The 18,569-nt window shown below is 38.6% G+C and overlaps 1 protein-coding gene across 1 annotated transcript in view; it reads right to left on the bottom strand.

Annotated features, from left to right (window-relative positions):
- Positions 1 to 18,569, bottom strand: part of DNER (delta/notch like EGF repeat containing) — a 108,433-nt gene continuing 89,864 nt past the window's right edge. Inside the window, exons 9-13 of the mRNA XM_050308173.1 lie at positions 14,850 to 14,972; positions 12,269 to 12,382; positions 11,285 to 11,416; positions 6,173 to 6,419; positions 1 to 1,086 (exon numbers count right to left, since the gene is read on the bottom strand). Coding sequence (XP_050164130.1) covers positions 975 to 1,086; positions 6,173 to 6,419; positions 11,285 to 11,416; positions 12,269 to 12,382; positions 14,850 to 14,972 — 728 coding nt within the window. The 3' untranslated portion in view covers positions 1 to 974. The remainder of the gene's footprint in view (positions 1,087 to 6,172; positions 6,420 to 11,284; positions 11,417 to 12,268; positions 12,383 to 14,849; positions 14,973 to 18,569) is intronic.

Below are 18,569 nucleotides of genomic sequence, written 5' to 3'. Positions count from 1 at the left end.
TTCACTGATTAACGTTTATTCAGTATTTTCTGAAATGAGCAAGAATTTAAGACGCCCATAAGCAATCAAATACAGCCACAAAAACCCCATACTGGTCCTAAAGAAGAAGCACTATGAGAAATACACAATATTTCATGAAACAATACTGTACATCAACAACCTTTAGGAAACAAACAACTTAAACCATATGCTTAGTTTACTCACAATATAAAAAACTTTAACCTTTAAAGAAAAATATAGATTCAGTCCAATTGTAGGATCCAATCCCATGCCCACTGAAGCCAATGGAAGTTCTCTCATTGATTTCAATGTTTAAAGGATCAGGCCCTTACTTTGCCTCAAGAGGCACTTTAATTATTATACAAGGCCTAGCCTGAATAACTATTACAAAAATGTCAAACATCAACTCAAGAGTATGTTTTAGCAACTTTCAGGAAATAATGGAGAAATAGGTTATCTATCCATGCATGGAATAAGGCAAAAGCTAATTCATTCAGATTAGGAATAATAATTTTTACTAGTTTCTCTTTCACAACACAAACATTTTAGACTTTTTTAATTAATGGATATATTATATATCATATTATGCTTCACATTTTTCCTACCTCTACTGAGAAAGCTGGCACTGACATGTCATAAAGAACTCCTCGTTAATTATTGTTTTCTGTTCTGTAACAACCACAAGAAACTCATCTGGGTTTAGTAATAGTGTCTACCAAGAAAAAAGCACACACTATCATAAGCTTATAGTTTATAGAGCTCAAGGTACATTAAAATGTAAATCATGAAGTTCACAAATTCTGTTTTAAAATATTTTTCCAAACTAAAAGCTGCAGAAAATTGGTTCTTAAATATTCTACAGAAAATTCTGAAGCATCTAATGGTTTAAATTACTTATGCTTTCTTCTTAAAAATATTTAAATTAGGTTAGTAGCCCATTCTTTTGAAAAATAATGCAAAAAAGATACACTAGATTACAAATCTTTTGTCTTAATCAGTGTAACCAAAGGTTTATCATCTGGGCTGTAATCTTCATAAGCAATGGGGGTTGCATCATACATTGCAGGTCGTGATTTCTTGCCAAACCTGGAAACAAAAGAAAACTTCTGGTGACAAACAGAAGTGTTAATGAGTTCATGGCAACAACGGACTGAGCTATGGAATGTGATCAGAAACAAAGCCAGAGACCTCAGATGAACTCTAAACTGCATTGCAACATGCCAGAAGCACAGAAGTTTAAATATCTGAACTGTGACTCTTGAAATATATGTATCAACTAAAAAAAAAAATTTAGAAATCTTCTTGCAAACGAGAAATGGATTCCAAAGTAAAGGCCACAGGAACTCTGCTGTGGAATTTTGCAGTATCAGAATATGGGAAGACCGTAGAAGGTGAGAGGGCAGGATTTTATTTTCAAGCCTGCTCTGACAACCAGTGTTGTTTTTAAATAACAAAAAAACCCAACCAAACAAACAAACAAACAAAAAATCACGGGAAGATGAGGCAAAAAATAGTCAAGTATTTTTTCTTATTGACCTGATGCAGGGAAAACAGTAACACAGAAAGAGAAAGACTTATTTATGCAGCCATCCCCACTAAGGATTTTTATCCATTTATGTGCTATAAAAGGTCTATATTAATTTAAGCTGTGCACACTGGGAGGTAAAATCCTGAAAAATTCAGATTTTCAGGATAATATTTAGCCCAAACCAAAATTAACTTGCTTTTCTTCCAAGACGTTTATGCAACTTCCTGACTTCCAATTTCATTCTTGAGTGTTTTCAGTGATCTAGAACTGCTGACACACTGAAATGGCTGAAAGCATTATGATATACATGGTGAATATTTCATTTTTCAAAGTACTTCAGCTGTCAATAAGGCCAAACTGGATACATTCCCATGCATGAATGTCTGCCTTCTTCTACAGTTTGTTTTAATAAATACACACAGAGCTCATTTTCTCATCAGCATCACGGTGGATAAACCTGATTTTCAGCAAATGAGATAAAAATTTCAAGCACTGAATGAAGGAATCAAGTTAATGACATCTTACTAAACCAGAGGCAGCACTGAATTCTGAATCATCCTTTTTCAGTGTCATTTTCAAGGATTTAAAAGAAATGGAGCTTTGCAGAGATACAAATGATGATGAACATTCTCCAGAAGTGTAAGTCAAATTTTGCCCTTTCTGACAGGTAGAGAACACGTGGCTCGTTGCACACAGTGAAGTAGTAGAACATTTATCCTCTTGTGCAGGTCAGGGTTGAAATGTGCCCCTAATTAAAAGAGGCTGAGAAAAGACCACAGCACATGTGCAAGTAGTTTGTGGCCTGACGGGGCCATCGGAGCTGGTTGACCACACTGCTTTGATCAGGTGGCTCCAAAGGCAGCTCCTGCTCACAGCAGTAAACAGAGTCAACACAAACCTCAGGGGTTCATGTTAAAGACAGAATTGTTACATGGGAAATCTCCATTCAGTGGGTGTGCATCTGCACAAGGACGCTTTGCTATCATTTAACTGATGGCATAAAAGAGCACATAAAACAATTACCAGCACAATCTGCAAGAGGCAACGATTCAAGGGGTAATAAAAAGTGAAAAGGTGCAGGTCCCTGCCAGAGTGTGCTGGATCAATCAACCACCTGCTTGTTTACAATGAATGCACATACAAACAAGTGAATAAAGATTTCTTCCAGGGCAATCAAACGTAAGATTATTCACCTAACAAAGGGTGAGGGGAAATCTTAATCCTGGTAAGCAGTGAGCCTGGAAAAAGACTGGAGGAACAAGATGGATAATCATTGTGACATTGGCTTTAGTGCCATACTGTGTCTGGAGAACAATTATGTGCTTGGATCAGTAAACAGAGTGTAGCAGTAGCTCTAGGGAAGTTCTACAGCCTCTCAATTTAGATTTGCTGTGCCCATTCACGGCAGGTGATGATGTTCCAACATGAACATCAGAGATACTTTCCAGCAGCACAGGGATCATCACAAACTAAACTAAATGACATAAGAATTAGAAAAGCATTGAATAAGAGCAACCTCTGTGTAGCTTGAGAGAGATCAAGGGTTGTGTGACAATTCTGAGGACAGTATATATTCCTTGTAGGAATTCTTCTTGGCACAGTTAGCTCTGTGTGTGTGACAGAGACTGCAAATCCACTTCACATATGGAATGGTCCTACTTACAGCAAGTACTGGATTAGTAAATACCAAATTAAATTAAAAAAAAAAATACTGAAAAACATGAAGAAATAATTTTTAAATAACTTATTAAATATGCAACAGGCATCCACACTCCCTGGACACCTACTGACTTTAACAGAAACCTCACATTTAAAGAAAATAATTTACTCACTATTCCTTAGGTCTCCATTTTCTGAAATTACTAATATGTTTGGATATCTCACTGTGAAGGGAATTATTTCCAGAAAATGCTGACTTTTCTATTATCTGAAAGTAGATTTTTTAGATGCAGCAATTCTGAAAATTCAGACCTTTGTATTTATATATGTAGATTTAGGAGTTTATGCAAAAATAACTATGAAAGTTGTGTTCCTTTTCCTGGATTGAATTTACCAAAGCAGTGGTTTATATCTTTCTGAAACCAAAATAAACGCAACAATCTTCAGACTAAACCTCTGTGAATTATCTGACTTGGCAGCTCTATCTTGGATTTTTATAGGACATCCATTCTCTGAGAGACACAGAGAATTATTTAGAATGAAAACATTCATTTTCATTTGCATGAGGTAGAAACACCTTTTCTGAGATAGGGAAAGCATTTATTGACAATAATGTAATTTCTAACTGTATAGTAAAAATTTTTAAAAAATCATGAGTCTATCCCAGCCTAAGAACTTCTTCCAAGTTTATTTTACCATGATGATAACTTGGGGTTTTTTTAAACTTTTGCCTTCAGTAATAAGCAGAGTTTCACTCACAGTAATCTAGACAGTAGTGATAAAGACCTGAACTAACCCAGCTGCTAAGATTAGAAAGGTTTCCTACAGGAAACCTTTTATCCTTTTCATTATCTGCCAGTGAAACTGTAAAAGGCAAGACAAATTCTGACTGAAAAGAGCCTGCCTTGCTGGTACACTTTTCCTTGGGACCCTTAGATAGAAAGCTGTCAAATTTGCTTTAAGAAATCAGTTTAAAAAAAAAAATCCAAGTGTTTGACACTTTCTCAGAAGATGAATTCCAGCCCTTGGGGAAGTGCAAAGTACAACTTCAACCACTGGTAACTGAAGAGGACTGGCACACTCATTCAGCCCTGCTGCAGGCTCAGAGGGAGGTGTTTAATTTGGAAGATGAACAGTATAATTCTGCACCTTGCTCTCCACCCTTGGAGATGTGTAGCACATAAATGTAGACTTTCAGAAGGCCAAATAATAATAATAAAAACCACTTTAATGCTTTTTATGGGTGATAAAGTCTGTCCTCTCCCAACACAGTACTAAAGGAGAAAGGAGTTCCCAGGGTGAGTACAGCGTGGAGATGCTGAGATTCCACTGGAAAAGACAAGACTAAGTGACAAAGGGGCCTTCAAGGAAAACTTCAAAGATTTTATCGCTGCGTTAAAATAACTACACACATCTTTCTTTTTAGAATATTTACCGACTAATGCATGTTGACAACGAACAAATGTTTTACTGTAAACCTAGCTGGAGCACTTTAAAGAGCTACTGCCCAGAGCTGTGATGTGATTAACTGAGTCCGTGGGAATATCTCATCCGTTTCAGTGACTGGCAACTTCAGTGGTGGTAGAATTTAACCCATTTAGCTGTCACTGGAACAGCACTGGAGCATTCAGGAAATGAATTACCAGCCATCACCAACCAATATGCACATGTTCCTCCAATCAGTTCACAGGAATGCGTCTCCCTCCACTCTTTTAAGAGCATTTTAATGGTAGCTCACACAAACACCGTGTTTGAATTTGAAGCCATCTTGACAAATTGAAGAAATGGGAAAAAGAAACAACAAAAATGGAAGTTCCACCCTATTAAGAGAGAGGTCACACATAGGCAAAACCATACTGACCAGAAAGCAAAATGACACAGAGGATCTTGGGGAGAGGAAAAAATCTGTCATTACTGTAATGCAAATTAAAAAAAATAAACCAACAAGCAAGTTTCTTTTTCAGATGTACGAAGAGGAATGCCATAAATAAGGTGTAGGAGGTGATTATTCATTTTATTTGGTCCATATAAACCATCTCACAGAGAACTACTTCTAGTGTTTGGGGCCCCCAAAAATCAAAAGTAAAACAAGAAAGACAATGTGAGTGTGTCCAGGAAGACAGTGAAGAAGCTGAGATGATCCAGGAAGAGATACAGGAAGAATGGGTTAATTAAGTCCAGGGAAAAAAAGAAATCCTTTGTTTTTTGTTATTAAAAAAAAAAAAGGAGGGGGGGGAGATCATCACCTGACGTACAAGTGATACAAAGAGCTATAAATTCTTCCTCATGGCAGCCTGAAGAGCAGTAAGAAAGAAGTAATCTAGTTCACAGCAAAGAAAATCCAGGTTGGATTTTAGGAAAGCTTTTTTAACTCTATTCAAGTCCTTTGGAGATTTTAAAACACAACTGTTGGCAGGGAGCTAGGTATATTTAATGCTATATCAGTGCAATGGCTTACACTTCAGCTCTCAAATCCCTTCCAGTTCTACTTCTGTATAATTCTGACACCCAATGCTCTGTCCTGCAAGTGCTCCCTTAAAATCAAAAGTTAAAAGAATTTCTGTCTCTAGGAAAGCAAGTAAGAAAGGCAAACAGGAGCACAAAAATCAGTGAGGTGAAGAGAGTCTCACTAAATAATCTGGTAAATTAGTCACAAAATTGAACGTGCCTTTGCTATCTGATCATGTTGCTTGTGTGTATCGGTTAAAGGATCTGACAGGCTGAGAGCCCTGCATCTGTCCCACCTCACCAGTTACACCACACAAATCCAGAATAACTCCATCTCTTTTCAAGGAATTTTGCTGTATTATCACACTTCAGATGAGAACAGAATAGGGATCAAAAAAAAAACTACAAGCAATGCCAGTGATCCTGTCTTCTCCCAGCGAAGCTGCCCGTTCATTCCCTGCCAACAGCAGTCAGATGCACTGGGCATGGACCGAAATTACAACAGATTTCTATCAAATCACCACCCCCAGAACAAACCTGGCATGTCGGATAGAAGCAATTGCACTGCTGAATTCGCTGTCAATGCTCCTGCAGTTGTAAAATTCTTCATAGGCTGGCCTGGAAGAGCCCTGGTATTCGATGCGGCTGATGCGACAGATCCCCACGATCAGGATGATCAGCATCAGGACAAAGGCCACACACAGGGCCCCGATGATGATGTAGAGGGAGTGACGAGGCATATTTGTTAGACTCTCTGCCATGTGCCCAGATTTCCACTGCAGATCTGCCAGGAAGAAATAAAGGTTTACTGTTGATTAGTATTTTACATCCATCCTGCTGAATGGAACTGGTTTATGATGTTCATTTTCAATACTGCTGGCTTTTGAAGGTGGGGAGATAGGGAATTTCTCTCTGTTACTGGTACATCACCATGCCTAATATGCCACAAATTTGAACAGGACTATCCTAAACCTTCACTCATCTTTTTTTGCAGATTTCAAGGTCATATGGGAACACCTGTCTAGTTCCATATCCATCTCCTGTATAATGCAAGTCAAAGAAAGTCATAAAGTTATGCTTAGATTATGTTATTTTATACTTTAGGCTCTCTAAAGGCAGGCTGGTTTTATGCAAAAGCTTTTAGTAACCCAGCAATTCTCTGTGCAGTTTGTTCTAATTGTGAAGATTTCCACTAAAATCTTTTATTTAACCTGTACTAAACATGCTTGCTTTCTAATTCAAAATGCAGGCTTTTTTAATGCCTTTCTCCACCAGGGTGCAGAGACTTCAAAACCAGCATTTCAAGGATAAAAGGGGTATCTCATAAGGTCCCACAATAGTGAGCCCACGAGAGTCTTTTCTCAAGCATAATTTCCCTGAGAGTCTCAGAGCAGACCTTAAAGTAAAGCCAATGTGGAAGAGCCTTCTTGTATTTATGTATTCCAGATCTTCTCCATAAACATTCTTCATCCTCAAACTATTGCCTATCAATGCCAAACAGATTTTCTATCAACTGCTTATGCTCTCAGATCTGTTTTTCTCCAGCATGGGTCAATGTATTTCTAATTAACCTGTACTTCCCTCTAGGGTTCGTTTCTGGCAGCCTTTTAAGCCCGTGGACTCATAAATTATTTCAAACTAGGAACAGAATTGAATCATACTGACTACAGAAATCTGACACTCTGCAAAAGTTATTTCTAGCAGGTGACTGTTCCCTTTTCAGATGTACTTCTGCTTTGCTCTAGTTTAGAAACTCCCTGTACTTAACCACAAACACTCTGGGAACAGGGCTACCAAGTACATGCTCTGTACTTGTGCATGCTTTGGGACACTTAAGATATTCTCAGGAGCCACCTCTCAAGGATGCTGATGATGGCAGATAATTGATTCAAGCACCTGAGCTGAAAGCACCAGTTTAGTGGCATCTGCAGGATAAAATCTCCATCTACGGTGGAGATACAGGGGGATGTATAAAGACAGACAAAAAAATCCATTTTAGAGGAAGGCAGTGAGAAAGTCTGAAGCTGGAACACACCCAAGTGGTATGGAGAAATGGTTGCTCTTTGTAACAACAATAAAGGCTGTCCCAGAGCACCTCTCAGCTTGGGTTGCTTCGACTTTTTAGTCCAGAAATGTGAGCTGAGCTCACAGGGCTGGCTGCTCGTTTGTGTTATCTCCTTCAGAGATCAGTAAAGTTGTGATCAGCCTGAATCATTCAGTGATTAAATGCTTCCAAAGTGCTGTTGCTGCAGTTTGCCCAGTCAGGATGTGAGGGTGAGAATACAGCTGTGCTGTGTGCAGAGTTTGGGAAGGGTTTCTATTTCTGTTCTGCAGCACATTTGTCACACCCAGTGGCTTCTGTCAGGTTGTCAGACTAGGCCAAATTCAGATCTAAAGTGTTCAGATAAATGGCAAGACAGCTCTGATTTAGATTCCATGTCCTCCACCTCTGGATGACAAAGATGAGAGAAATGTCTTCCTTTTTCCCTCACCAGATCAAAATATGAAGATTAACAGTATATTAGAACATATTAGAAGGAAAATATGACAGCTCAAAATCAGAGTATTTTCAGTTGTTCTATTAATGTTGGTAGAATTAAGAATTAGGTTTCAATGCACACCACACAGTCTGTAGTAGAAATTCTTCATAATGTTAGTTTTCAAGCAACCACGTGGTTTGGCATCCCTCAGCAATTACATTAATAATTATAAAAATGGCAAAGGTAATTATGTAAACAAATAAGCAGCAGGAAAAAGAGAATTCATATGAGACATTTGTAAGCATTTTTACAGTGAATGCTCCATTAACTTTTTAGGCAAATCCATTTTGTTGTGAAAGGAAGACTATCCTCTTTATAATTAAGACCAATTTAATCCTATTTAATTTGAATTACTAATACAGGGAAGGACCATAAGATGATACAACAAATACCACAGTTCATCCAGGCAACATACATGTTGTCTAGTTTGTTGTACATACAACACTTGAAAATTAAGGAGAGTAGTTTGACAAGAAGATAACCCTGAAATCCTGTTGGGATAGTCACTTCCCAAATCCTGTTGGGATAGTCACTTCAAGCAGCTAAACCAGCTGGTGAAAAAATGTGGAACTATTAATTGTAAATAGGGTGGTTCTACGAAAAAAAATACTAAGTACCAACAGCCTCCTTCATGGTTACTAACAGACAATCACAAAAGATAAATGAACAACTCCCAAGCACCAGTTTGTGCCCCACTTTGAGAAGCCTGAAGCCTGGCTTCAGGTCTTTTTCTAGGAATCAGAGGGATGGTTCAATGCAAAGGAAGTCAGAACAGGGTGTTTAAACTTAACTTCCACCACATTATTAACTATATAAGTTCAAGCTGATGAAACAATAAATATGACAAGGAGAACTAGAAAGATGAACAGAAGTAGATTTACTAATGAATTCAAATTTTAGAGCTCAGAGAAATCCTCCAGTGAGATCAGAAGCGCTGCACCTGTTCATAAAAGAGCTGGATATGGCCTTTCTATATATGATTACAACTGATTTTCAATCAGTTCATAGCTCAGGGAAAGACAGTGACTACAAAGATCTTCCCATGGCTACATAGATCTGTAAAAAAAAAAAAGATCTGCAGATCAAAATGCTTTTAAATTCTTTCTGCAAAGTGATTTCTTCAAAACTCAATCCCCATCTCTCTGCATAATCCTTTATATACCTGTTAAAATCCAAGTTCTTTAGCAAAGCTTCCACAGCTTTGCATGGGAGCCACTGCATTGGTTGGAGAGGCTGCATGTCCACATTGACACATTATTGAAAAAAACATTGGTAACCCTCAAATTTTAAACTCAGTTGTTCCTCAAAATGCATCTTTTTGTGGCTATAAAAAGATTTTTTTTTTCTGTTTTCATTCCTGTAAGATCAATCCAAACCAGGATTTCTTACACCGCATTTTCATACGTCCTCTATTATTATTACATCCATGCACTCTATTAACTATCACCATTTGCTGGATAAAAACCACAGTAATTTCAAACTCTTCAGCTAAGTACAATTTTCATGAAAAATATGATATGATTTATTGTCTCCACACTGAGATGGAAAGAGAAGGTCTAAGATTTCTGGTTGAGAATCAGCCTTGCAGTGTTATTAATGCCAGTGAACACTCAGATGATTCCCTGTGTCCTGTCACAGTCACAAGACAAAAGCACTTGCACCCTTAACAGGGGGAGCAGAATTATTTGAGGAGCTGGACAGTAGAAAAGGCAGAATTCCATGGCCTTGCTGCTCAGCTTGGACACGAACATTTCAGGTGTCACTAACAACAGCCTTGTGAGGAAAAGGTCATCTGAGCACCTTTTAGCATCAGTAACATGGCACACAGCACTGTGCTCCCCACACCCCACTGGCTCCCTGCACACAGGGAAGTGTGGGTGCCATTTACAGAGGCAATACAAAGGCAGTGCTGTCCCCACCTCTGAGCCAGCTAGCAGTGGTCTGCTGCAGTCTTTGCTTACAACAGAAAGCACTGGAACTGAATTTACTCGTTCAAAGTGAGGACTAACATCAAGAACATCAAGAACTGAATCAATTTTTAAAAGCCGTCGATACGTTTAAGGAAAGTTTTAAGTAACAGAAAGTAAAAAATAGAAGCTTCCTATGGTTCTCATGTAAATGAGATACACAAACCATTTTTTATTCCAGCCTTTGTGTTTGTTTTATTAACCTATCACCTATCCCTGCACCATTAACTGTGCTAACAAACTTGTATATCTGTGTAATGACTCAAAGGGATATATGACCACAGTGCCTGGAGCATTCAAGCAGTTAAACACACAGCTGAATTCCCCAGTAAAGACAACATCTCTAGCCCAGGAACAAGACATCAGGGAAATACGAAGCAGCTCTGTGAACAGCAGAGCTAATGAAGCCTAATTTCCATTTTAACTCTTCCACAGTTCATTCTTTCTGCCTCTCACGGACTCTCCACTGCTCCATAAGGGTGCACTTACAGTGAAGCTTCTCTCTAAACTAAGAAGCAAGGTCACACTGAAACTGTTCCTTCCCTAGACCCACCACTGGAACCTCTCTAAGTCTTACTAAATGCTTTGGAAATATTTTGGTTTGGAGCCCTTCTCCTTTGTAACAAATTTGGCAGAAACCGGCCTGTGGTTGGAAAAGTTATTCCTGGAAGAGTTGGTAAGTGCATGCACAGACAAGCCATGGCACAATTACATAGAATGAGTTTCCTTAGGTAAGCAAGTTCAAAGTTGTTTTGCTGAAACATCACTAGAACTGCAGGTGCTCAGAAGTCGAAACAAATATGTCAGGGCAGTGCTTATAGTGCTGTGAAAGTACACTCCACCCAAAGTATGAAAGTAAGCTCTGAAGCATAAACACAATTAAAAGGCAAAGTGCTTCGTGCCCAGCTGTGAGACAGCATCTCTGACAACCCAGTCCAGCACATCTCAAAATAGGATGCCCAGAAACAGAACTTTCTAACTCTCACAGTCCCTTCTGAAATGTTATGGCCTAAAACAAAATTAATTTAGCATGACTTTTCTAATTTACACAATTCAGAGTATTTGTGCAGATAGAGAAAAATATAAGCTTCTTTAACATAACCTATAATTTACAGACACTTTCAGAGAACTACAAAACTTACGTATTTCGCAGTTTGCACCGACCCACCCATGAGGACAGTGGCAGGTGTAGCTGCCAGGCTGATCAATGCAAGTCCCACCGTGGTGACACGGGCTGCTGTCACAGTCGTTCACATCAACTTCACATTCTTCACCTTACACAGGAAAAAGAACAACAAAAATCACAGTTCTGTAAGGCTGGTGCCTGACACAGCAAGTACATTGTCAGCCATGGGATTCCTCTCTTGTTGCAGAACACCTTATAGAGCAACAGCATCTTTATTCTCAAAACATCAACATGCTGTACAATAGAAAGCTAATTCTTTCCCAAAGAATGCCCTTTAATTAGCACAGATCAAACCCCACAGTTTCATCTATAAAAGAGTTATGAATGGGTTTATCTATTACTACCACATTAGATATTACCTAACACGATTAACAGAGCATCAGGTTGTAAATTATCTTAGCAGCAGATATTTGGGTTACACCAACCATGACGGTCTAAATACAAGGCCAAAGAATCAAATGGGCTTCTTACCAGGACTCTGAAAGTGTAAATTGATTCATAAAAAGCACTTTAGGGCTTTTAGCAATTGCATATTAAGGTAATGGAGTGAGTTGTTTCTTGAGCACAAAGTAACTAAGGTCGATGTTAAAACATTTTCCAGTTTCGACAGTGTCCAATTAGTATATTGGCTTACCTGGAAGTCTTCAAAATTATATGTTTAAAATACAATCTAGTCTCAAGTAGTAAGGTCATGAGGCACATTAAACAGCTGTCAGCTCAGTAAAGACTCTTTAGTAACGGGCTTTTTTTTTGGCTACAAAGTTCAAAGCAGCTGTAAGGAAAACCAAGAATTTTTCATTCCCACTAGACTGATTACAATTCAGCAACGTCCAAACTAACATGTTTCTTGAAGAGACACAACCTTACTTGGTATTTGTCTTCTTTTGGACATGGTGAACACTGACAGCTAGACGTTCTGTGTAACACACAAATCACTTGCCTGCATATCCAGGTGCACAAACACAGGTAGCATTCAGACCTTCACTGTCACAGGTGCCACCGTTCTGACAGTTCATGTTAACACAGGGATCTTTGTATAATTCACAGTGCCTTCCTGAAAAGGAAAAATCAGTAACTGCCATTAACATGACCGGTATCACCAGCATGAAATCAGTACGTGCAATAACGTGATTTCACCTGGATGAATGTGCAGCCTCCAAACCTGTCCTAAGACCAAAGCCATGTATTTTATGCTAAACTTTATGTATTTTATGCCTAAATTTTCACACACGTGCCTCCTCTCTGCCCTTCCCACACAGAGGCTTTGAGCTAGGAGAGGTAGGGCAATTTCTGCTAAGAACTACTGGCTGTCTGTGAAAAACCAATGATGTAATAAAGCATAATCTGATCACTTAATTACCTAATACTGTTCAATAAAACGTAAAGAATACTTGTCTCGTGCAAGAATTTTATGTAATAACTTGTGCAATAAAACACACAAGCACTCTGATGCCTCTCCCTTAACTTTTTCAGGAAAATGAGGAATATAACTAAGGCAATAAAAGAAAATTAATTTATTCAAATGGATAGTTAAAAGTGAATAATTGGGTGGCTCTACTTCATGTCACTTTCTTAATTCTTCTATGCTCAGTGTAGGCTGTGTGAATTCAGCAGCTTTGCCTTGCAGGAGACAGTGCAAGCTGCATCTGGCATACAGAACACAAAACTCAGCAGATTCCCACCTGGGGAAAGGCAGAGAGGCTCCACTGCTGCATGCCTCAATTTCTTGGGATCTACTGTTCAGATAAAACTAGAAAAATCAATACATGAATGATCTAGTCTGTGCACAGATGGCATTGAAACACACACATGTGAATAATGAATGATTATTGGGACTTCATTTATAATGTCTCTACTACCGTGAAATTAACTTTTACTTAAAATATCGGCTTAAATTTATCCATTAATTTAAGTTTTAAGTCTAAATATAACTCTTATTATGATTCTTTGCTTTGGAATGAATCCAAAGGGACCACAAAGTGACTACTCAGCTAAAATCCTAAGTTATCTTCAAGTTTTCCTGTTCTTATACTTCCTAAAAGAATTTCAACAAACTGGAGAGGAGGGTTGGGTTCTGAATGCTTCTGTGGGGTAATGCTTAAAAATTACACACATTTTTCACTTTATAAGGTGATTCATGTTTCTAAATACTTACAGTCCTGCAAAGTGTAAGCATGCACAACCCAAAAACTTCTCTGATTCTGTGCTGGTCAATAGAAGCATAAACTCATATTGTTTATTTTGTATAAAAACTGCAGTACAGTTTTGGCATCAGGAGAATGATTCTAATAATGAGATGGTGAATGATTATGATGAAAGCTCAGTAATCAGCAAAGAGTGCTCACAGGAGCAGGTCCCCTGCTTTCATTTAAAGCACCGTGTGCTGTGCACACAGTGATTTCAGCTGCATGGACAGGTTGGATGAGAACAGAAGATGAAGTCATAACATTGTGGTTTAAGTGCTGCTCAAACTGTCACAAAAAGCTGAGGGTCATTTCCTCACTAAGCCTCTGAAATGATGAATTCTGCATCTATTGTCAAAGAGCAGTGCAATCACCAGCATGAAATACATATTTAGCCTCAAGCAGCTGTTAAGTGAGCATTACTTGTCCACACAGCTAAGGATTGATATGCTTAATGAGAAAATCCTAGAGCGATGTTCCTTAAGACATAGTCATTCTGCGTAAAATATATGTATTTTTTAAATACTAATATCATATAAAATTACATTAAAAACGTTCTCACAGCATGATTCAAAACAGAATACACCAAAAAAGTCTCATTTCAGCCCTCCACAGAGGGATGTCACAGACCAGTGACACGTGTTAATCTGTTTACAGCTGAAATCTACTGCGATATAAAAGACTCTCTACAGTCAAACATATAATTTTCTTTCTATTTAATAAATTACTTAGGAAATGCCAAAGACCAATTCCACTGGAACATATCTAAGAGTAGCTGCAGTTAACATGGGAAACCAATCACAGACCTACTACTCTCTCTGGGCTTTCCAGTCTTTTAAATGATCAATCAAGATAAAACTTTTATTTCTACTTCTTTGTGCTAATCTATTTTAAATACTAATATTTTATTATTATTTTGGTTTTAGCTCACTTCACTGCAGAAAATGAACAAGAAAATAATTTGGAAAGCTCTCCATGTAAAAACCCCTAAAAATAACTGATGAACAAGACTATTTAACAATTATGTTTTCTTTTAAAAACTCATCACTTGCTAACACATTTTAAAAACAGTAGGAAAAAAGCTACACCTACCAAGAACAGAGAGAAGTCATTTGTCCCCAGACAAGGACATGCATTCTCACAGATGAGATAAATACAAGCCAGTCATTTAAACAAAGACTACGGGATCAGGATCTAAATTGATGTTTGTTTCCATTAATTTTACAGGAGGGATTTGTTTCTGCTCAACGAAGGACGTCGTCTATCCCTGTTTGTAACAGAACCTACCCTAAAAAATGCAGAGAACAATTGAAAAGCCAAGAGGGAAACCCGTCCTACCTTCGTACTCAGCAAGGCACACGCACTCGTAGCTGTTGACGAGGTCCCTGCAGGTGGCTCCGTTCTGGCAGGGAGCAGAAAGGCATTCATTGTATTCCTCCTCACAGTAAAGGCCATGGTAACCTAAATCCCATGCAAAGGGAAATAAAACAAGCTATGAAGCGCTCCCCAGTACAAATTTACAGTTAGGCAACTACGGGCTGTGGGCAGACGCTTTGCTAATTTAAATACGCTGCACAGACAGGCACGTGTCAAGACAATGATTTTAAAGGAATCTGCTCCCCGGGTGAAAATTACCAAAAAAAAATATTGGAAGTGCAATGTACTGAGAGAACCCAGCCCCTGTGACAACCCACAGCGAGGCTGCAAGGAGGGAGGCTGGTGGCAGAGGCCACGAGCAGCAAGATGAATACCCACACTGATGGTAAAAAGGAATACAGGAATATTGACCTGTCTCCCAGCTACCTTGGATCTTTGCATCAGAGCCACTTCTCATCAAGGAGGTGATACAATTGTAGAACAGTAGTTAGAATGATAACTTGTTTTAACTTTAGGGCTGTACAATATCAAAATGCTGTAGAAGCAGTAAAGTATTTCCATTTTTACAGGGTTGCCAAGCCATAGGCAGGAATCACAGCCTGATGAGGCAGACACAGAAAGCAGAGGCAAGCTACCTGTTAACAGCCACTGAGCCATCTGTATCATGAGGGAAGGAAAAGGAGTTAATCCACTTGAAGCAGCACTTTTTTCATTATATTGTGCCATACAATCATTAGTTTTGACAGAAGTTGAAATTATTTTCTAGACATCGTGCATCAGGTCAAAGTAGTACCTACTCATATTAAGTGACATCATTAATTAGTGCAGTGTAACAGAGGAAATAAATTAGCTGTAATGCTAAAATATGTTTGCCTGATAACATTTGTTTCTTGCTATTAAATACGAAGAATCATTTTTGTCATTTTGAAGGTCATTTTTGAAAACCACTATTTTTGATACCAAGAAGCACTAAGAAACATTTCAGAACCATTTTTGCCAAAGCTGTTAGCCAGGCAATACAGAATTAATTATGCTAAACATTAGGGGGTTTCCCACTAGCCTACGCTGAAGTTTATCCAGCTCATGGTTCTATGAAATATCCTTATGTGGTGAGATCCGTAGTCAACACACAAACCACCAAAATCAGAAAACTTAAAAGAAAAACAGATGGGAATTCCTAGTGTTTAACACCGATGTAATTCAACATTAAAAAAAAAAAAAAGTTTTCCACTTCTCACCTTTCAAAGAGAACGATGGGAATTTGTGACTGAATACTTGCCTGGCTTCCAAAATCAATATGAACTTTGGTATCCCCTGCTCAGGCTGCAGGCAGCCCACGCTGCCAGACACAGCACACAGCGAGGGAAAGATGTTTTCTCTCTCCACGAGAGGGCAGGTCTCGCCCACACACCATTCCACCCTCGTGGTGCTCACCCTGGAGCCAGCAGCTTCCTCCTGCTGAACTGCTGGGATGGAGGGAGTTCTGCTGCGGGTCCAGGCACCCGAGGGAGGGTCTTGCCTCTCCTCATGGGGTTAAGAGGGACTGTATCGCTCATAATGAGCATTTCTCGTTGTATTACTGCTTTTAAATGATACTGATATATAAACCATGTAGCATACTGAACTCAGATACATATCCTCGAAAAGACTATGCAAATAATATCTTTCCTTCAAAGAATTTAGATTGAAACAGGCAAATTTTTCATCAATAACTTCAGAATAAAGGATTCTGGTATAGCTGCTTCCTCCCTTTTTAAAAACATTACAATTCTGCTGCTTTTATATTCATAGCCAATGTCAAAGACAGCTCTTTTGTGGTGTGTAAGATTTCTGTGGACATATTCAGAAAGAAAAAAACTATTCCTACATTAACAACACTCCTCCAGCTACTGTGTCCTGAACAGGAAAAAGAAACACATTAGGCAATGCACCTTCAAAAAGGGCAACTTCTTTTTTCCAGGTCACTTGAAACTAGAAAAGCCTTCAATAACATCCCCTTCATGAACTCAAGCAGAACTCAACAATGAAGGTCCCACTCTGATTTGCTCTCTTCAGAGCCTGGGGAATGGACAGGGAACCTAGAAAAATAAAATAAAATAAAGATGTCCCTACGTTACCTCTTTTCCCTCTACATGACTGTCCCCTGCTACTGGTCTTTACAAAAGCACAATCAGATCTCTCCTCTCGATTTCCAAGTTCTTCCTCTTCCTTAAGCAACAGGGAGGCTGCCTTGAAGAGGCCAGGTTATTTTCCTGATGCTCTCTGGCATGGCCTTCAGAGAGCTGCATGCTGAACTTTGCATGTGGCTGTGAAAAACTGCAGGAGGAGGAAATGGGGAAGGAAGCAGCAATCTGTGTCCTGCAGGCTGATGAGCAGAAGCCACGGGCTTTGTCAAAGCCTTTGAGAGCAGTTGACAGCAAAAGATACAGCAGAGGAACCTTTTGAGAGTATCTGCACTAGCAGGTTAAAAAAAGACAGAGGCAGAAGCTTTTTCTGCTTTTATAAATCAATAAAGAACAAAAGTTGAAAGCCTTTGAGCCTTTTTAGACACTGGCTCCTCAACAGTGATTCCCTGGGCTTATCCACGCTTAACATTTCACCAAATCAAGGAAGCAGAACATAAAATCCCATCTTTATGGGAAGGCCTGATGGGGTACAGTGTTGGCTGCTCTGATTTGCAGGGAACAGCATCAGTCCATACATGTGGCTGTTCACTAACAGAGAGTTGAAGGCTGTATAGTCAAGAACTAAATGTGTTCAGGAAAACAGAAGCAATAAAGGGCTCGGTTGGGAAGACAGTCAGGAACTGGAATTCACCTAAAGTCACTTCTGCTGGAGCTTGCATACCCTGCCCCAGCTCCAAAATATGGGAAGGGAAAAGATAGAGGAAAAAAAAAGATTCCTACTGAGATAAACCAGTGTTCCCAGAAACACCTGCTAAGTTGCATGAGCAGAAAATCATGGTACTACTTCTGAAGTTGCCACCATTCTTCACACCTTGTAGAATTTTTCCTGAAATTCCTCTTTTCTTTTTTCAAATGTTCTCTATATGAGTGTGTACATATATATATATATATATATATCTTTTGATACTGCAAAGCACATGTACAGACATTAACACCTGCCTTGTACTTTATATATATATATATATGTACATGTGCTTTGCAGTACCAAAATCTATACCCCTATGTCTTTAAGAAACCCAAATGCAAAACTTTGCTCCAGTATTAAGTTATGCAACTTCTAGATAGATTTCTCCACTTTGAACCTGTCAGTGTTAAAAATAATATATTAAATATTTGCATTTAAAATTTATAACAGTAGCTGCATTAAATTCATTGAGTATAAAGAGGTTAAAAGGTCTAAGATAAAAGGTTTAAGAGGGGGAAGAAACAGCTTTGAGATCCAGGGACTAAATAAACATTCTGTGAACAAACACAATGGGGTCTCACTGCTTTCACAAAACAGGTACTAGATGAGAAATCCAACTAATGAGTACAAGAATTTGTATCCAAATTAGTTCTTTAACACGAAGTAAGCACGAAAACACATGACATAAACTATGACTCCTATGTCCAAACACTGAGTATTTCTTTGTCACCTATAAAGGGTCAGATGATAAATATTTATAACTGGGGTGTGTAAGCACACATCAAAGATTTAAAGGTAAGGTTTCATGTG

The sequence above is a fragment of the Myiozetetes cayanensis genome, unplaced genomic scaffold (assembly GCF_022539395.1).
Source record: "Myiozetetes cayanensis isolate MyiCay16 unplaced genomic scaffold, myiCay2020 scf13, whole genome shotgun sequence".
NCBI classification, from domain to species: domain Eukaryota; kingdom Metazoa; phylum Chordata; class Aves; order Passeriformes; family Tyrannidae; genus Myiozetetes; species Myiozetetes cayanensis.
Note: the sequence above shows the minus strand (reverse complement) of the source record. Positions and strands in the feature narration are given on the sequence as shown.